Raw genomic sequence first — 21730 nt, 5'->3', positions numbered from 1 at the left:
TACAAAGAAGAAATAGTTAATACACACCAGAACCAGAGAAACAAGATTTTCCATCCAACAGACAACTAAGATTGGTTATCTTTGGAGATTCATTATTTATTTTAGTCTTTTACCTATTTCTAAATTGTTTTGTTTGCTTTTATTGTTGCTAATTTTTAGGATTTCTATTTGGAATATTAATATACCTTCAGATATAGCATTTGGAAATATTTTATCCTATACTATCAGTAACTTTTAACTCTCTGTACATTGTATTTGAATGTACAATATTTTTTTTATTTTTAGGAAGTTTGTTTGTTTATTCTGTTGTTGCCTGTGCCTTTGAAATCATATCCAAGAAACACTGCCAATTTCAATGTTGTGAAGTTTTATGACTCAGGTTTTCTTCTAAAAGTTTATAGTCTTAAGATTTACATTTAGGTCTTTTATCTATTTTGAGTTAATATTTGTATATGGTTTTAGGTAAGGGTCCAATTTTATTCTTTTTCATGTAATTATTATTTTTCAACAATATTTAGTGAAGAGATTATTATTTCCTTCACCAAATGTTTTTGGAAACCTTGTCAAAAATAACTTGACCATATATGGAAGAATTTATTTTTAGGCTTTTTATTTTACTCCATTGGTTTATATATCTGCCTTTATAGCAGTACTACACTGTTTCGATTATCGTAGCTTTATTAGGTTTGAAATCGACTTCCGGGAAGATGGCGACGGAGGAAAGCGGCACTTACAAGTCCCGCTAACAATCCAACTCTACTACCACAAAACCAGCGCCTTCCAGAGCCAGAAAACACCACCAGCAAAGAAATAAAAACGGTAAATACAAGGGACAGAGAAAAAGGGCTGGAAAAAAAAGACACCGGGAAAAAAACAGCCCGAAGTGCTGTGCCCGCGCGGTGCGGAGCGGCCGGAGCAGCCGGAGCGGCCAGAGCCGCAGCGCGGATTAGGGGGAGCCGCGGAGCGGAGCGGCCTGAGCAGCTGGAGCAGCCAGAGCCACGGTGCAGAGCAGCCTGAGCCACAGTTCAGAGCAGCCAAGCAGAGCGGCCAGAGCAGCCGAGCGGAGCAGGCAGAACAGCCGGAGCAGCCAGAGCTGCAGCACGGATTGGCTGGAGCGGCGGCACAGAGTGGCCGGAGCCGCAGAGCAGAGCGGCTGGAGGAGCCAGAGCAGAGCGGCCAGAACAGCTGAGTGGAGCAGCCAGAACAGCCGGAGCAGCCAGAGCCGTTTCGTGGAATGGCCGGAGCGGCCGGAGTGGCCAGACCCGCGGTGCAGAGCAGCCAGAGCCGTGGTGCAGAGCGGCCGGAGCAGCCAGAGTGGCCAGAGCCGTGGTGCGGAGCAGCCAGAGATGTGGCGCAGAGCGGCACGGCCTACATCTCCCCTAGCAGCACCAGGCTCCAGAGAGGAGGGAGACTCAAAACAGAGCTCAAATCCTACTCTGGCCTCGCGGCCTAGGAAGCAGAAGCAGCGTCTTACTGCTGGCGGCAGCGGCGAGTTCACCGGACGACCCTACACCAACCCACTCAACCAGCCACCAGGCGCCTGAGAGGAGGGGTGGACAGTGAGATGAGGTGAGCAGGTGCTGAACATCCAGGCAGCAGTCAGCAGTTTTGTTGGTGCAGGGAACATCTAAAGCTCCCAAGGGCCGGGCACAGCACAACTGGCAAGGACTCAGAGCGGAGTTCAAAACCAGAGAAGAATACACCGCATCACGGCCGAGGGCATGCCAGTGGTGCCATATTGTCAGTGGCAGCAGCAGCGAATCTACCGAGTTCACTACAACTCCATCAGCGCACTCAACAACCGTGAGTCAAATTGCGGCCCCTTGGGGGAAAATCCCAGTACTACACTACCAGGAACTTGCGCAGATAGTCTCCCTGGGTCGGAGATTTTAGCAGTGCAGCCCAGTGGGGGAGTGGCAGTGGCAGAGATATCATACCATAGTCACAACTCCCCACTGGAGAACGCCCAACTTGGCACCCCCCACAGTCTAAACAGCCTTGATTGACTCCCTGGGTCTGAGACTTTGTGATACAACCCAGTAAAGGAGTAGTGGTGACTGAGATACCACAGACTCAAGATCCAGAGCATCTTAAGTGAACTTATAGTGACTCAGGGAAGAACCCAGAGAAGGCACAAACTTCCAAAATCATGGGAAAGAGAAATAACAATGGAGCAGTGGATGCCAACAACCCCACAACATCAGAATCTGATAACAAAGAAATCCAAAGATCTCTAGAAGATCAAATTAGAAAAATAACTTTAGAAATAATAGAGGACTTTTGAAAAGAATAAAGAGAGAGTGAAAAAGAGATAAAGGATGCAATTAATGAAGTAAAGGCCTCAATTCAAAGTATAAACAACAGATTAGACCACATGGAGAATAGAATCTCGCTTCTTGAAGATGATCATTCTAAAAATGAACGCATAGTTTCTAATTTAGAAAAAAAACCCGACAGCAGGAATCTGACATTGAAGAAATATGGGCCCATTTCAAGAGAGCTAACCTAAGAATAATTGGAATAGAGGAGGGAAAATAAGGTGAAACCAAAGGGATCAACAATCTCTTCAAGGAAGTAATAGCAGAAAATTTTCCAAACATAGAGCAAGAGGTCGATACACAGGTCCAGGAAACTTATAGAACTCCCTTTAGACAGGATCAGAGAAGAGGATCCCCATGCCACATAATTGTCAAAATGACTAATGTGGAAGCCAAGGAGAGAATCTTAAAGGCAACCAAAACAAAAGGCCACGTGACATACAGAGGCAAACCAATTAGAATCACTCCAGACTTCCCAAACCAAGTTATGAAAGCCAGAAGGGCTTGGAGTAACATATTCCAAACTCTGAAAGAAAACAACTTCCTGCCAAAAATTTCCTACCCAACAAAACTATCCATCAAATTAGATGGGGAAATAAGAAGCTTCCATGACAAACAGCAACTGAAGGAATTTATGTCTTCAAAACCAGCGCTAGAGAAAATACTCAAGGAGATTAACTGCAAAGAGGAAATGGGTAATACACGCCAGAACCAAAGAAACAAGAATTCCCATCCAGCAGGCAAGTAATCAAAGAAGAATAAACAGTATCTCAAACAGAAATAAGATCTTAACATGTTGGGAATTAAAAATTATCTCTCTATAATCACACTGAATGTAAACGGCCTCAACTCCCCAATAAAAAGACATAAAGTGACAAAATGGATTAAAAGCCAGAATCCATCCATCTGCTGCTTACAAGAAACACACCTTACAAGTAAAGATAGGAACAAACTCAAGGTAAAGGGCTGGAGCAAGGTAATCCATGCTAATGGTACTCGAAGACAAGCAGGAGTAGCAACTATGATATCAGACAAGTTAGACTTCAAACCCAAACTTATTAGAAGAGACAAAGAAGGTCACATTTTACTGGTAAAAGGAATAGTCCAGCAAGAGGAAATAACAATAATCAACATCTATGCCCCAAACATAGGGGCAGCTACTTTCATAAATCAAACTCTTTGTGACATGAAGTCACACATAAATCCGAACACAATAATACTGGGAGACTTCAACACACCTCTCACAATACTAGACCGATCTTCCAGACAAAGGGTCAGTAAAGATGTCTCAGAACTAAAGAACACCATTAACCAAATGGACCTGTTGGACACATACAGAATATTTCACCCAACTACAGCAGAGGTTACATTTTTCTCAGCTGCTCATGGAACCTTCTCAAATACATCACATCCTGGGACACAAAATGAGCACTAGCAAATTTTAAAAATGTTACATACTTCCCTGTGTCATTTCAGACCATAATGGAATGAAACTAGAAATCAACTATAAGAAGACCCAGAGAAACAACATAAACATGTGGAGACTGAACACCACACTTCTGAATGAAGAATGGGTCATAGAAGATGTAAGAGGTGAAATCAAGAAATTTCTAGAAACAAATGAAAATAAAGAAACAACATATCAAAACCACTGGGACATTTTGAAGGCAGTATTAAGAGGAAAATTTATAGCACTGAGTGCTCACATAAGAAAAACAGAAAATCTTCAAATAAATAGCCTTATGACACACCTCAAAGCCCTTGAAAAGCAGGAACAATTGAACCCCAAAGCGAGCAGAAGACAGGAAATTATTAAAATTAGAGCAGAAATTAACGAAATAGAGAATAAAAAAAAATACAGAAAATCAACAAAACCAAAAGCTGGTTTCTTGAAAAAATTAACAAGATTGATAAACCACTAGCCAACCTAACTAAAAAAAGAGAGAATCAACCCAAATTATGAAGATAAGGGATGAAAAAGGAGACATTACTACTGACAGCGTAGAAATCCAGAGGATTATCAGAAACTACTTTGAAAAACTTACTCCAACAAAATGGAAAATCTGGAGAAAATCAACAACTTCCTAGATAAATACAACCTTCCTAAACTAAGTCAAGAAGATATAGAACACTTAAACCAACCAATAACAATCAAAGATATTGAAATAGCAATAAAGAGCTTACCATCAAAGAAAAGCCCAGGACCAGATGGTTTCCCAAGTGAATTCTATAAAACCTTTATAGGAGAACTAATCCCAATACTACTCAAACTATTTTGGGAAATAGAAAAAACCTGGACTCTCCCAAATACATTCTATGAAGCCAACATCACACTAATACCCAAACCGAATAAAGACAGTTCAAGGAAGGAAAACTACAGGCCTATATCTCTGATGAACTTGGATGCAAAACTATTAAACAAAATACTAGCAACACGCATTCAAAACCACATGAAGAAAATCATTCACCATGACCAGGTAGGGTTCATCCCAGGGATACAAGGCTGGTTCAATATACGAAAATCAATCCATGTAATTCATCATATAAACAGAATCAAAGACAAAAACCACATGATCATCTCAATAGATGCTGAAAAAGCATTTGATAAAATTCAACATCCATTTATTATAAAAACACTGCAGAGAATTGGAATAGAAGGAACATATCTCAACATTATTAAGGCAATCTACAATAAGCCCTCTGCCAACATCATATTAAATGGGGAAAAACTTCAAGAATTCCCCCTAAAAACTGGAACGAGACAAGGATGTCCACTATCACCACTTCTCTTCAATATAGTACTAGAGACTCTAGCCAGAGCAATAAGGCAAGAAAAGGAAATCAAAGGAGTACAAATAGGAAAAGAAGAACTTAAGCTTTCACTATTTGCAGATGACATGATACTATATTTAGAAAACCCAACAAACTCAACCAAAAGGCTTATAGATCTGATCAACAAATTCAGCAAGGTATCTGGATACAAAATCAATCTTAAAAAATCAGAAGCTTTCCTGTACACCAACCATAAATCCACTGAAAAAGAAATTCAGAAAACACTTCCACTCAGGATCTCCCATAAAAAAATAAAATACCTAGGAATAAACTTGACCAAGGAGGTAAAAGATCTCTACAAAGAAAATTATAAAACACTGAAAAAAGAAATCGAAGAAGATCTTAGAAGATGGAAAGACCTTCCATGTTCATGGATTGGCAGAATAAATATCATTAAAATGGCCACCCTCCCAAAAGTGATCTACAGATTTAATGCAATGCCCATTAAACTACCAAGATCATTCCTCACAGACATAGAAAAATCGGTCCTTAAATTTATCTGGAATAACAAAAAGCCCAGAATAGCCAAGGTAGTTCTCAGCAACAAAAACCACGCAGGAGGAATCACAATACCTGACTTTAAACTATACTACAAAGCCATTGTAATAAAAACAGCATGGTACTGGCAAAAGAACAGATATATAGACCAATGGAGCAGAATAGAAGACCCAGAAACAAGTCCACACACTTTCAGCCAATTGATTTTTGACAAAGAGGCCAAAAACATACACTGGAAAAAAGATAGCCTCTTCAACAAATGGTGTTGGCAAAACTGGTTAACCATATGCAGAAAATTGGATGTTAATCCCACTTTTTCACCCTGTACAAAAGTCAACTCACGATGGATCAAAGACTTGGAAATTAAACCAGAGACTTTGAAGCTCCTTGAAGAGGGCATAGGTCCAACACTACAACACATAGGCACAGACAAACATTTCCTCAACAAGACCCCAAAGGCACAACAAATTAAAAGGAGAATCAATACATGGGATTGCATGAAACTGAAGAGCTTCTGTTCAGCAAAGGAAACTGTTAAGAACCTCAATCGAGAGCCAACAGAATGGGAGAAGATTTTTGCCACCTACACCACCAATAGAGGACTAATATCTAGAATATACAGAGAACTCAAGAAACTCAACACTAAGAAAACAAAGCATCCAATAACACAATGGGCAAATGAACTAAATAGACACTTCACAAAAGAAGAAATTCAAATGGCCAATAAATGCATGAAAAAATGCTCAACATTACTGGCAATCAGAGAGATGCAAATCAAAACTACCCTGAGATTTCACCTAACTCCAACTAGAATGGCAATCATTCAAAACACAAACAACAACAGATGCTGGCGAGGATGTGGACAAGTGGGAACTCTAAGACATTGTTGGTGGGATTGCAAATTAGTGCAAACACTTTGGAAAACAGTATGGAGAATCCTCAGAAGAATGGGAACAAATCTACCATTTGATCCAGCAATACCACTGTTGGGTATCTACCCAAAAGAAAAGAAACCAAACTACCAAACTAATGCATGTGTATCTATGTTCATAGCTGCACAATTCACCATAGCCAAACTATGGAACCAGCCAAGATATCCATCAACAGATGAATGGATTACACAATGTACACAATGGAATTTTACTCAGCCATCAAAAAAAACTCAATTACATCATTTTCAGGGAAATGGATGGAACTGGAGGACATAATGCTAAGTGAGATTAGTCAGGCACAAAAAATAAGAAATCAGATGCTTTCCCTAATATGTGAGAGTTAGGGAGAAAAGAGGAGCAAAGAAGACAACCTAAAGGAGGAGAAATGAGGGGGGAAGAGGAAAATCTCTAAAGCTCACAATGTACCTAAACATATCGAAGTCAATCACTAAGCCAAGCAAGGGAGGGAGGGACGGGGAGGGAATGGGGTGGGATTTGGGTAGGGGTTAAATCAGCGATGAGTACATGTTTGTACACACAAGTTTTTTACCCCAATAAGTTGTATGAATATAATGCACCAATAAAAAAAATTTTAAAAAAAGAAAAGAAAAGAAATAAGAATTACAGCAGAATTCTCATCAAAGACTATAAAAGTAAGACAAAAGTCTTCAAAAATAAAACCATTATCTTATAAAAAAAATAAGGTTTGAAATCAGAAAATGTACATCTTCTAGCTTTGTTCTTTTTTGAGATTGTTTTGGGTATTTAGAGTTCATATTTCATGTTAGGATGTATTTTTTCTGAAAAATAAATAAGTAAATGTATGATAGTTTCACATTAAAAAAAAGAAAAAATATCCCCTGGCAAGAAAGAAAGCAAAAAAAAATATTCAAATGTTATCTCTAAGTCATCAAAAGCTTGATATCAGACAAATGAATCTGTTATGTGAGATTATCATTGTTAATTTTGGATAAATTGTTATAATATTAGATGTCAACCACTAAGCCAATCATGGGAAGGAGGGATGGGGAGGGAATGAGGTGGGGATTGGGTAGGGGCTAACTAGGCGATGTGTGCATGTATGTCTACACAAGTTTTTTTTTATCCCATTAGGATATATGAATACAGTGTACCAATTTTAAAAAATTAAAAATAAATAAAAATAAAATAATATAAAATTTCTCATCCAAAAAAATTAATAATAATAATAATAATAATAATAATAATAATAATAATAGAGCTGGAGGTGTACTTTGGAGGTATAATGCCCCTGGCTTTAACCAACACCAAAAAAGGGTTAAAATCCTAATTTTTGGTATTAATATTTATCATAATAAAAACTCCAGGTAATATTCATGTAGGTATGATCAATCAATCAGATGTTAGTATTTATTGAAATAAAAAATTAAGAACCTAAACTCTGTCTTAATTGCATCATGATTAATATTTGCATACTTTATAAATTTTTAGTTTTTAAATATTTTTCCTAGTGCATAGACTTAAGAGTGCTAATCTCTGTAGGCCTGGTTTTATTATTTCCCATTCCTTGAAGGCCTCTTCTCCAAACTGTTTCAAACTTTATTTTAGTAGTTGCATAAAAATTTACAAGTCCTTGATGGCATACTAAATTTAATCACTGTAAGGCACTTTGATTTTTTACTAATATTTAATATTATTAAAATGGCACGGGATGAGCCAGGCATGGTGGTACACATTTGTAATCCCAGCGCTTGGGAGGATGAGACAAGAGGATTGCACAGGTTCAAAGCCAGCCTCAGCTACTTAGTGAGGCCCTCAGTAACTTAGTGAGTCCCTGTTTCCAAATAAAGTATAAAATATGTCTGGGGGTATACCAAGGAGGTAGAAAAGCCCCTGGGTTCCATCCCCAGTGCCACACCAAAAAAAAGAAAGAAAGAAAGAAAGAAAGAAAGAAAGAAAGAAAGAAAGAAAGAAAGAAAGAAAGAAAGAAAGAGAGAGAAAGAAAATGGTATGGGATATATCCAGTGCATATTTCTACTTATGTTTAAATTTGTTTCTTTAGGTAAGATTAAAGAATTTGGAATTACCCCAGTGAGCATATATTTAGATAAATATGGTCAGGTTTCTCTTAAAAAGGTGGACACCAAAGTGTTTTGTTTACAGCATGGACAATGCTAAGTTTGCCACACCTTTTAAAGCCAGAGGCATCATGAGATTTGAAAATCTTGGATGGTTTAAAAGGTAAAAATGTCACATGATTATTTGCCTTTGCAACTTCTATGAAAATTGAAGATTGTAACACCTGCCTAATTGGTTGTATTATCTTTTAATATTTGTCCATGTCTTTTGCCCAATTATCTACTAATCTTCTTAAACTTCCCTAAAAACAAAAACACAGATTATTAATCACCCCTAACTCTTTGCATGCTTCAGTGTTTCACGTGTATATGCTCATTTGCTACTGCATACAGGGAAGGCAAGTGAGAAGATCTGAGATGAATCCCACAGACAGAGTTACCTTCCAGGAAGGGACCACGCAGAAAGAACGTACCTGTCGCTTTCTGAGGCATCCCCATCTCCACAGCTACACGGGGGCTGTGCACCTCACTGTAGTAAACAAGCAGTTCCACATCTCGATCAAACTTGTGTCCTTCAGCCAAGGAAACCTGAGTTGGAACCAGCCAAGGAACCAGGTTAGAACCATGATTGCTGCCTAGAGCTGAAGTCAGAGCTGGGATCACGAAGAAAGTGAAACCAGGAGCAGAGAGGAGAATGGAAAGAAAACACTGGGTACTGAACAGCGGCAAGGAGGACCGTGGTGGGACTCCCTTCTGGTTCACAGGGACAGGCCAGAAGCGTCCAGGAAGGGCATACAAGGTCAAGCCCCAGGGGACAGGGATCCTAGCAACAGTGGTCTTCTCTTATTCTTTACCTGAGCAGACTTCTTGTCATCTCCAAGGTACTGCATGGGACCCAAGGGACAGTTGGATTGGACCTTCTGGATGCCATGCTGGGAGCTGATGGTGGTGACCATGGCCAGTGTGTAAGGCAAGTCCTCCAGAGGGACCACAGGAGTCTTCATATCCAGGCAGCTGTCAACGGCTTGTTCTATAAAAGGTTACTTAGTCCTGGTTCCCTTGCCAACACTACTTTGGAACACCCCTAAATGCAAGAGCAACTCCCCAATCATGCAACAGGCACTGTTCACAGGCGAGAGGTACTGACCAGAGAGTTTGTATCTAGGATTCAGGATGGTCGGGAGCACATAGCGCAAGGCCCCATCTGCTTCCAGGGGCAGCTCCTGCACGTACTTGAGAGTGAGTGCCACCTTTGATCCAGGCTGGAGGTTGCCGACGTTGCAAGAGAATACATCCCTGGAGTACCAGTCTTCCTCTAATAAGTAGGCCTGGAAGCCCTGGGAGAGAGCGTCCTCATAGTTGTTTCGGGCCTAAGGAGAATAGGATGAGAGATGGGAAAGAAAGGTAATATCAAATGAACAGACCAGTAGTGCAAAACCGAAGGCTGCTGGAGAGGGACTGTGAGTGCAAAGCTATATACTTATAAGCCTCTAATGGATTCCCCCCAAATGACTTGCCGTCATCAGGGAGTTTATGAAAGGAGTATTTGACATCGGCATTTTCTATGAACTTCCATTTGATAGAGATCTAAAAGACTATGCATTAAGAGAACCAAAATGGAGGAGACAATGTTCTCATCCCCAGTACCTTCTCCTTGTCCTGCAATTCTGCCACAATTGTCTTTCCATCCACCAAGGCTTCAAAGCTATAGACAGCAGAGTCTTCATCCACGGGAAACACAAAGATGGCCTCCAGAGGAACTTTCTCATCATTTTCATAATTTAAGGTTGCAGACACACCAGCTACAAATTCGTGGATGGACACAGTCACAGAGATACTCTTCAGCGCCACTGGGGATAGATCAGGGTTCATGAGTTCTCGAGCTTTAATACGGTGCCTCCTGCAGGGCAGGAATTGGCTAGATACCAAAGATACACTGGACAAACAAATCGCTAATCAAGTTTACCTGTCTCCCCTTTGTGAGTGAGCAGACCACAGGAGTGCACCATGCTGATACAACATTCTACGAAAAGATAAGTCAAGTCACGATCAGGGTGACTTGTTAGGAATCATGCACTCAAACATCAACACCTTCTGTGCTTCTCTCTGGTGTAAGAACTGCAGCTGGCAAAAAGGAAGATGGAGAGAAAGGGAAAAAGAATGCCATAGAAAGGCTCCTTCTAAGAGCCAAGCATAGATGGAAAGGCTGTAAGATTGAAAAAGTGCACAATAAACAGGAAATCTCTGAAATGCTTTGAGGCTGTCTCAAGAACCAATTCCATTCTTTTCAAAAGTGAGTCATATATTGAATCATTGTCAGAAACAGAACCACCAGGAACCACAGCATTCTATTTGTAAGATGAGAACCCAAATACCTGAATATCACACAGAATAATACTTGTGTAGGCCTTCCACATGTGCCTCGCCCATAGAAAGCTTTTACACAATGATAACAGGTATCAGCATCGCTCCTGCTGTCCTTAAGGTTCACTCAGCCCCTTCTAGCATCACTTTTTAAAGATGTTTTATAAGCACATAGTGATTATATGTTGTGAGATTCAATGTAGTAAAAACACAGGCAGCTTTGATATGGTTCCCTCCACACTTACCACAAAGACCCTCCAATGGGCAGCAGAAGAGCCTGGGGCTGGGGAGGGAGCAGATTCCAACAGCAGCAGCAGGAAGCACCAGGCAGGAGGCTCACACAGGAGTGAAGCAGAGAAGGCCTCCTTTCAGCCAAGCAAAGCTCTCCAGCTGCCTGTGAGAAGGGATATAGACCAGGCCCCACAACCAATAGCCTTCACTTCTGGATTCTAGCCCCAGGATAAATCCCTCCTGGAGAGGAAGTAGATAAGCAGCACCCCCCAACCCCGCCCTTCCCAATACCAGCAGAAAGAGTCTGAGTCAGAGGTAGCTCTGTCTCTCAGGCTCTTCAGAAAACACCTGGCAGTACCTCAGGTTAAGACTGGACACTGAGCCTGGAATCTGAGGCTGCTGGGGAGCAGAGGGCTTCTTTCTGTGGGCAGGACCCTCAGGAATGCAGGAGTCTGCCAACAACCAGTGGGAAGCAGGCAGGGAGGGAGGGGCAGGGGAACCCCAGGGCCACACCCTGCAGCCTGCTGCAGGGGGAGTGGAGCGCACAGGATAAGGCCAAGGAGATTTGGAGTGTGGAGCACAGCTGGCCCCCAGATTTCATATTCAAATTTCAGTCCTATATTCTCAGTGCCATGGAATTTGCAAAAGAGACAGTTTTAGTCTCTTCAATTTCTATATCGATGGACCTAGAGTCTGAACTGATTGAGGCTGGTGGAAGATTAGTTTCATTTTCACAGCATGAACTTGTAAAAATTGAGAGAAAAATCAACTGTCAGAAAGAAAGCAGGACAAAAGGGGGGAGAGAAGGGAATGATAGCAGGAAGAGAGACTTTGAGATTATCATCAGAAGATGGCTAAATCCCCTCTCCAGCTCCTCCACCCCAATATTCCCCTAGCTGCCAAAACATCAGAAATCGCTGAGGACCACACACCAGGGCTAAATTTCCCACCCCTGCATCTGCAGTCAGAGTAAGGATAGATTTGAGAACCCGGAAAAGGGAGCAGAAAGGGAGTCTTAGTCTTCATGTGCAGGGGTAGGATCTTGCTCAGGAGGGAAAATAAATCACCTACCTTCTTCCAAGTTTCCGGTGCTCAGACTTGCAGCAAAGTGAAAGCAGCTCTGCAGTCAACATTTCCGGGAAGCCCCGCCCTCTTCTAGGGATCAGTTATAAATAGTGAATTTGTAACTAAGGGACCAACAGAAATTTCTTTTAAAAAGTATCATCTGAACTTCTGCTTTTCTCTGGCTGGATTCATCTAAGTGTCTCCAACATGAGAAAGTTTGCTTTCTGCCTTGTCTCTGCAATGGAACTATTAGAAGACATGCAAAGAAAAGAACTCCTTTTTCAGGTCAAAATGCTGTCTGTGACAATGGAATCAGCAATTATACCATAGCTTCATAACACTAAATGCCTGGTGCTCCTAATCAGAGCTTCATGGCCTTATATTATTGATTCCTCATCTCTAATTTGAGTTTTCTGTCCCCAGGTTATACTCAGAGCTAGAACAATACACACATTTCTGCTTTATTGAGACAGTATCTAGTCACTAAGGCCTGAGTCTTCGAGGCACAGTGACTTAGGTATGTCTCATCAGGATGGTAAATCATGGTATAAAAATGTAGGTGGCTGAGTATATCTGTGCTGATTTTCCTAAGGATGTCAGATGTGATAAAGTTCTCTACATCTTCTCTATTTCTAAACCACCTATTAAATATGGGACTTAAAGGGCACAATCACTGTTGAAAATCTGAAAGAATATATGAAACCTCTGGATAACTCAGCCAGAATTTGGTCCCTGTTTGATTTTGTTGTGACAATCCTTTTTTCTCTTGTTTGTCTTTATATGTGTAAAAGAAGGATAAAGCATATTCAACCGCCTGTATTTTTTTTCAGTTCTAATGGATCTTAATGGATGTGGTTATATAAGTACATACACACATATTCACATATACACATATACATGTACATATACACATGCATATCCACATACACAATAAATCATTATATACTTAGAGATTCTTCTAAGCTCTAGAACCATGTTCTTTACATATGCCAAACTAATTAAAAGAAAAATGATCCTTTTCTCTGGGTAGAGAGATGGTACTTTTTTTTCTTCTCTCCATAGTTATAACTTCTCTCTATTGGCTGAAGTTTCTAGGCAGCTAAAGAGGAGCTGAAAACGTGAGCAGAGTTCATTGAACACAGCTGTGCTATAAGCTTAGCATTTAAAGTCTACCTCCAGGTTATACTCCCAGCCCTACTTTTTATTCTTTATTTTGAAACAGGGTCTCGATAAATTGTGGAGAGCCTCACTCAGTATCTGGGCTGGCCGAGAACCTGCCATCTTCCTATCTCTGCCTCCCAAGTACTGAGACTATAAGTGTGTGCTACCATGCCTGGCCTAAGATTTTTTTCTAATAAACCTTAATACATTTTTTCATTCTTTTTTCTATCTTACTCTACACTATTCTCCACAGTGCTGCCAAATGTATGTTTTCTGAAACACAAGGTTGAACATGCCAACCTTTTCTTGAAAGCCTTCATGGTCTACAGCATTAAATTCTTGAAAAATTTCTGTGACTCTTTCTGATCTATTGAATTTAACCCTTCTGAGAAGTTAAGGAGAAAGGAGGAGAGGAAAAAAAGGGGAAAGTGGGAGAAGAAACAGACCAAAAAATAGTATGTGAATATATGAATGTATCGCTAAGAATCTTACAATTACAATGTACCAATAAAAACTAACTGAAAAAAAATAAAAAATAAAGTCTGTCCCAGACCACACTTCACAATTTGGATGGAAGAAACTGCATTAGCCCTTGTTTTTTTGTTTTTTGGTTTTTTTACTTTTTTCTTTTTTTGAAATGGGGTCTTTCTAGGCTGCTGAGAGTCTTCCTACATTACTGAAGCTGTCCTAGAACCTATGCTCCTTCTGTCTCAGCCTCCCAAGTACTGGAATTACAGGCGTGCGTGTGCCACCACCTGGCTTCAGATAAAGCATGCGATGAATGCAATGATCAAACTTTTGAAAGAGAAATATATATTCATCCTTTTAGACAACATGAAACACACAGATAAATAAACAAAAAAAATCTAATAGTGAAAGTGCCTAAAGAAAACAAAAATACTGTCATAAGTAACTTAACCACAGGTCATATTCTGAAAAATGAGTTGCTAGGAAGTTTTCTATTGTGTGATTAGCACAGACCTGGATGGAATATGTCAGTCAATCACTCCACCTGGTGTCATGATGTAAACAGGACATGCAGTAAACATGGCATAACAGGGCATACTGTTTGACTGTAAGATCTGTTTTAAATAATGACAGACTGTAGTAAATACATAACATATTCATTTATATATACATTTATAATCGCTTATATACATATATAATCATTTATAATCACTCACTATTACTGTATATCCTTTTTTTTTTTTTTTTGCAGGTCTGGGGATGAAACCCAGGGAAATTCGACCTCCGCGCTATACCCCCTGTCCTCCTCTTCTACTATTCTTCTTCTTCTTCTTCTACTTCTTCTTCTTCTTCTTCTTCTTCTTCTTCTTCTTCTTCTTCTTCTTCTTCTTCTTCTTCTTTGTGGTACTGGGATTCCTGGAAACCTTTCTACCTCTGGGTTACACTCCCAGACCTTTTTTATTTATTTATTTTTATTTGGAAACAAACAGGGTCTTTTAAGCCAGCAAGGCTGGCTTCGAACCAGTGTGATCCTCCTGTCTCCTCCTCCCAAGCACGGGGATTACAAGCGTGCACCACCAGGTCCGGCCTTGTTTTTATTCTTTATTTTGAAACAGGATCTCACTAAGCTACGGAGTACCTCACTAAGTAGCTGAGGCTGTCCGCAAACTGTGATCCTCCGGTCTCAGTCTCCCAAATGCTGGGATTACAAGCATGCGCCACCACGCCTGGTTTAGTACTGTATATCTCACCTTGACCTATGTGCTATATTGTACATGAGTGCTAGAGCAGTATGTGAGTTGACACCAGCACTGCCAAACACATGGGACAGGTTGTGCTACTTGTGTTATGATGGCTGTGTCATCACTAGGAAGGAGGAATTGTTCAGCCCCATGATACTCTGTGGGCCACCATCATAGATGTGGTCTGGTAGGTCAGACTGGAAACATCTTTATCCAGAGATGACTGTAGGACAGTAGAGAACAAACAGAGGCATCTCCACACCAAAGTCCATCCCTGTGGCTTAGCATTTCCTGTGCCCCCCCCATATTGATTCTCATACATTTCCATCCTCAAATGAAACCCAAGCTGAGCCCAGACTACAGCTCTTCAGATTACAGACATCCCCCTGGTTCTCAAAGCTCATGTGATCTTGTGATTATGTTCTAGCCACTAAGAAATATAAAACCACAGAGGAAAGGGACTAGGTACAAACTGAGAAAATGGCAGAATATTCAGGCCAAATCCCAATGATCTCAAAGAACAAAAGGGTCCAAAGAGATCGCTCTACCTGAAGAAGAAAAATAGAGTGGTCAAGAGAGATTCACTAGCTCTTTGATTCCCAAATCCTTGAAAGAGTACCTTGATTATTGTGTAATATTTTATGACTAAAAAATTCTGTCACACCTGGTGATGTGGTGGATGCTTGCGATCCCACTACTTGAGGGGCTAAAACAGGAGGATCATAGTTTTGAGGCCGGTCTCAGCAACTTAGACCCTGTTTCAAAATAAGAAATAGGAAAGTGACTGGGGTGTACCTTGGAGGTATATTACCCCTGAGTCCAATTCCCAGTGCAAAAGAAGAAAAAAAGAGAAGAGAAAAACAAACTCTCTCAACACTCAGCATTTAATTACTCCCTATACTCATAAGACCTCTGCTCTCTGTGTCTCGAGATATATCATGGATGAAGTTCCAGAGCGACTTTGAGAGAATTCCAAGCCCCAAAAAGGTAGAGGAGATCATTTCACTTTGCTAACTCTGATGACATCATCTTGTCACCCAGGATATAGAGTATATGCTGTCTGCTGATTCTGAATTAACAAGGAGACCACTTGAGGTTTTCAGCTAGAGAAGCCGAACCCAATACCATGACATCTATGCAAGAAAGACATTTAGGGTATAGAGTTCCAGGAAGAAAATGAAGATAAAATGTGGGGAAAAGATGTTTTACTTCACTGAACCAATATGGGCCTTTTGACCACGTAAGTGTTTAGAACTTCTTCCCACTTTCATCAGTCTTACTACCAAATTCTCCTCATTCTGGAGACTTGAGGAGAAGAGAGTTCATCTTTCAGGGGTTTCCTGAGGATTAAACCCAGGAACATTCTACCTCTGAGTTCTACTCCCAACCTTTTTAAATTTTGAAACAAGGTCTTGCTAAGCACAATTATAGTGGTGGATGTCATGGTGCAGATTTGTGGGTCATGAATGAAGAGAGTAAAGAATGACAATTCAGTGGTATGGCATTAAGTTTCCTACTGTATGTCTATTGTCCTGCTATAATTAGTGATCAATTTACTGTTTTTATTTTCAGAAGTGTCCTGGTTGGAATTATGAATTTGGGGTTTTTTTTTTTTGTTTTTTTGTGTGTGTGGTACTGGGGTTCCTGAAAGCCCTTCTACCTCCAGGCTACACTCCCAAACCTATTTTATAGTTTTATTTGGAAACAGGGTCTCTTAAAGCCAGTGCAGCTGGCTTTGAACCTGTGCAATCCTCCTGTCTCCACCCCCCAAGTGCTGGGATTACAAGCGTGCGCCACCACACCCGGCTGGAATTATGAATTTTAACCAAGTATGTAAGGGTGAGACAGTGAATGCTTTCTGCTACTTTAGGATGAGAAGCTGAGTTTAGAGCTTATAAACTACCCTGCAGTGATACCATTAAAAATCAGGGGGGTGGGGTTGGTGGTACTGGGGTTCCTGGAAACCGTTCTACCTCTGGGCTACACTCCCAGACCTATTTTTTATATTTTTATTTGGAAACAGGGTCTCTTAAGCCAGCGAGGCTGGCATCGAATCAGTGCAAACGCGGGGATTACAAACGTGCACCACCATGCCCAGCTAAAAATCAGTTTTGAACTTGGGTCTTTAAACTACTAATTCAAGTTCTTGTGGCTTTGTCACGTTTTCTATTTCCTAGAAATTTGAATTTGAGTTCAGTCTTCCAGGAAAGCAGCATCCATCTTGATAATGGATGCCACCCTAAAGCGCTATTTGAATTATTATTCTCAGCTCTATGTGTCTTTGACACCTAAGAACCTATCTGGCTTGTGAATCTAGAAATAGTGAGAAAATTGAATATTAAAAACCTTAAAATTAACATTTGAAGTTAAGACAAAAAGGTGTTTTTTTTTGTTTTTGTTTTTTTTTGTTTTTTGTTTTGTAATGGAGGTGGAACCCAGAGGCTTTCTACCTCTGGGCTATACTCCCAGACCTATTTTATATTTTATTTTGAAACAGGGTCTCACTAAGTTACTGAAAGCCTCACTAAGTAGCTGAGACTGGCTTCAAACCTGTGCAATCCTCCTGTCTCAGCCTCCCAAGCGCAGGGATTACAAGCGTGCGCCACCACGCCCGGCAAGACAAAAGGTTTTAATTTGGTAGTAAATAAAATTCTAACCTGCAATAGTGTTATTTTGTGAGATATTTCTTATAGGTCTTGTTGACTTTAAATTTTATAAAAATTATGTGTATATTGCTTTACACTCAACAGGATATAACTCAACTCTTCTCTTGAACTGAATAACATGTATTAACATAACTCATATTTTAATACATTCTGAATGAATTAGGGCCATGCTTGCATTTGAGCGCCTAAGGCATGGTTTTCAAACTTCCCCATCACATATGTTAATTTCGCATTTCAGAAAAACTCAGCAATATGTGTTGGGGCCAAACACTTCCCAAAACTGAGTAATCTTGTGTTAATTATACTTATGCTAATATTAACCTAGAACATTACAAGAATGTGTTTCCTCTTGCCTAGAGTGAAGTAGTAAAAAAAAAAAAAGCAGCTGGGTGCCTGCAGAACATCCCACATTTTAATAGATGCCTTTGTTTAATCCACTGAACACTTGGGAAACATGATCTCCATTTTAGATATAAGTAGACTAAATGCAAATCAAAGTTCCAAAGTTAATAAGCAAGAAATAGCCAAGAATTACAACCAAATCTACCCACCTAAAACTCTTGTCTTTTCTTATCTCCATTTCTCCATTATCTTCTCTCTTCTAAACAGAAAACAATAGAATTCTTTACCACTTTCAAGATATATTATGAATATCATTATGTTTAATCTTCACAGCAATTGTGGGAAGGAAATACCACATGAGTTAGCAAAAAACAAGCATACAATGAGTGCCTACTAGATGCCAAACACAATTATAGAAAGTTCCTACATTTTCAATAATAATTTCCCATTCATTTTTATTTTTATTTTTATCTTGAAGGGCTGATTACATCTTTCTATTTTATTCCTGCATTTTTATAGTTTAAACAACACATATTGCTTTTCAATTTTTTCCTGTACCTTGCTATTACAAGTCTTTTCATAGGAATGTGTTAAAATACCCATATGGAGCTTGGAGTGGTGGTGCACACTTATAACCCCAGTATTCAGTGTTCAGGAGGCAGAGGATTATGGGGCCAAAGGATTATGCAGGAGCCAAAGGATTATGGTTTGCTGACAGCCTCAGCTACTTAGGGAGGCCTTTCACAACTGAGTGAGACTCTGCTTCAAAATGTAAAAGAAAGGCCGGGCGTGGTGGCACATGCTTGTAATCTCAGCATTCAGGAGATGGAGACCAGAGAACCTTGGTTCGTGGACAGCCTCAGCTACTTAGCGAGGCCCTTCCCAACTCAGTGAGACCCTGTTTCAAAAACTAAAAACACTAAAAAAATAGGGGTGAGGGTGTAGCTCGGAGTACAATGCCCCTGGGTTTCATCCCCATTACTGCAAAACAAAAACAAAAACAAAAACATATGGCAGTAATTCTGTTTTTCCCCTCTGTTCATTGAGCCTGACTTATATTCTTCAGAAACCTCCAAGGACACCACCAGAGAAAGATGGATTAGCCTGAGGATGGAGCCACCCAGTGGCCCTGCAGGCTCCTACACAATTCAACACTAACAAATCTGGTTTCAAATCCAGGTGATGCTCCATGAGAAATTGACAATAGTAATATGGAAATAAAAATGAAGAATCCTAGCTTTCTTCCAAGAAGAAGCCCACGAAGACCTAAGATTCGAAAAGCCCAAGATAATCAAAGTCATCCCTATAGAATTGGTCCACCAACTTCATTAATATATTGAGGTAATATTCTGTATTTAGCTATCACAAAAAACTAAGATGCATGTCCAAATGTATCTTTAGCAACCTATGGTTGTTAATAGATTTTTATCCCATTTCTGCTATTTTTATACTAATATTTTCTTATCTTTTTTTTTGGTACAGAACTTTTCACCTATCTTAACTTTCTCATTTTTGCTCTACTCAGAAAAACCCATTCTCTTACATTAACTCTCTTCCCCACCTGCAATTTATTATTCAAATATGTTCCCTCTGGCAATAGCAATAATATCTTATCAGCAATTACAGGGCCTCTTTTGCTTTTATTGGTGCACTATAGTCTCATATCATGATGTAAATTATGTTGGCAATGACATACATGCACACAGTACTTGGTGGTCTTTGCCTTTCTATTTTCCTCCTGCTCAATACCAAGTACCCAGATTGGAAATTGTATATTCACGTGTATACACGTAGTCAATGGTATTTTTTTCATTAAGGAGTCTCAGTGTTTCTCCTCCCTTACTCTTCCTCCCTGGCTGCACTGAGGTTTTCCTCCATTATCTGGAGTCCCTCTGGTATCCCAAATACTCCCTAGCTCACACATACTAGAGAAAACATATAAACCTTCACTTTCTGTGCCTGGCCAATCTCACTCACCATAATGTTCTCCAGGTCCTTCCATCTTCTTGCAAATGTTGTAATTTTGTTCTTCTTGCAAATGTTGTAATTTTGTTCTTCTTTATTGCTGAATAGAATTCCACTGTGTATATTTCCCATAATTTTATAATACATTCATCTGTTGATAAAAACCTAGGTTGGTTCCATAGTTTGGCTATTGTAAATTTGCTGCTATGAACATGAGTATTCAATCATGACTGGATTGTAGTTCTCTGGTTTCAACTCCTTTGGAAAGATACTGAGTAGTGGTATAGCTGGATCACACGGTGCCTCCATTCTTAGCTTTCTAAGGAATCTCCACGCTGATCTCCATAGTGGCTGAAGCTTTTTAATTGTCATCCTACTTGTCCTAACTCGGAAATTAAATGCTTCACACTTTGATTAATATCTGAACTTCCTTCATGAGGCATGGAATCTGGAGTCGAAAGCAGATTACCTATAATGATTGTTGTCTGGGGGTTATTAAAAGTGGTCTTAAATTAGTCTTTGGACAAAAGCAATCATTTCAGAACACCTGAAGATTTGATTGATTGATTGATTTATAAAAAATAAATAACAAGCGCTGGGCGTAGTGGCACACGCTTGTAAAATCCCCACACTTGGGAGGCAGAGACAGGAGGATTGTGCAGGTTCAAAGCCAGCTTTGCTGCCTTAAGAGGCCCTGTTTCCAAATAAAATATAAAATAGGTCTGGAAGTGTAGCCCAGAGGTAGAAGGGCTCCATCCCCAGTACCACCAAAAATAAATAAATAAATAAATAAATAAATAAATAAATAAGAATAGATATATTATTCTAAGATAAGGAGCAAGGTCTGCTGCATAATATTACAGCTATATTAGACAATACTGTACTGTATATTTACAAATCTGTTAAGATAGATTAATGTTATATATTCTTATGACAACAACATTTTTAAATAAAAAGTTTACAACACAGAAAACAATAAAGGAACAATAATTTAAAGAATCTATTTTCATTGCTCTAGGTTTCAAAAATTATACTGTTAAGGATGTTCAAATATCTCATATTTGCATCTTTAAAGAGGATGTGACTTTAAACCTCCAATCTGCATAGTATAATTTTGTTGCTAATCTTTACATAATATAGAATTAAAATTTCCACTGCTAGTTTATTTTCAGGCCAATGAACATTTTCAAATAAAATATTTAGAGAATATGCCTAATAAGAATTGTTCATTGCACTGTATGACAACTCATTGTTCCAGTGCACTTGGGATCATCAAGTTTGCCCCTGATATATATATAGGGCATTTGATGACATCTTTGAATAACTACAAATACTTAAAAGTAATAGGAGGACAAATTCCAAAATGGATATTACAGGGCACTTATGCTATACAATGGGTTAAAGACATTAACTAAACTGTGTTTCTCTCTTTGTTACTAAGATCTTTGTTTTCTTAAGTCATCCATTATTTCTTCATATAAATACTTCATTTTGCTATTTATTCACATTTGTGAAAGAGTACCTCTCAAGATAGGAAATCCTGAGCATGTTTTACCAAGGCATAAGTATCTTTGAATTAATTTCTAATTG

At 39.5% G+C, this 21730-nt stretch overlaps 2 protein-coding genes across 2 annotated transcripts in view; one reads left to right on the top strand and one right to left on the bottom strand.

The window, feature by feature from the left end:
• The window catches only part of VWA5A (von Willebrand factor A domain containing 5A), a gene marked incomplete at both ends in the record, with an annotated part of 36358 nt that extends 23993 nt beyond the window's left edge, over positions 1–12365 (bottom strand). The window contains 5 exons of the mRNA XM_080708407.1: positions 9111–9225; positions 9492–9667; positions 9785–10007; positions 10285–10555; positions 12304–12365. Coding sequence (XP_080564533.1) covers positions 9111–9225; positions 9492–9667; positions 9785–10007; positions 10285–10555; positions 12304–12365 — 847 coding nt within the window. The remainder of the gene's footprint in view (positions 1–9110; positions 9226–9491; positions 9668–9784; positions 10008–10284; positions 10556–12303) is intronic.
• LOC308278487 (olfactory receptor 8G1-like) overlaps positions 1–21730 on the top strand; it is a gene marked incomplete at both ends in the record, with an annotated part of 199958 nt that overhangs the window by 102576 nt on the left and 75652 nt on the right. The window lies entirely within an intron of this gene.

Source organism: Muscardinus avellanarius (assembly GCF_963383645.1).
Source record: "Muscardinus avellanarius genome assembly, chromosome: 1".
NCBI classification, from domain to species: Eukaryota; Metazoa; Chordata; class Mammalia; order Rodentia; family Gliridae; genus Muscardinus; species Muscardinus avellanarius.
The sequence above is the reverse complement of the archived record's forward strand: the minus strand, read 5'-3'. Positions and strand labels throughout refer to the sequence as shown.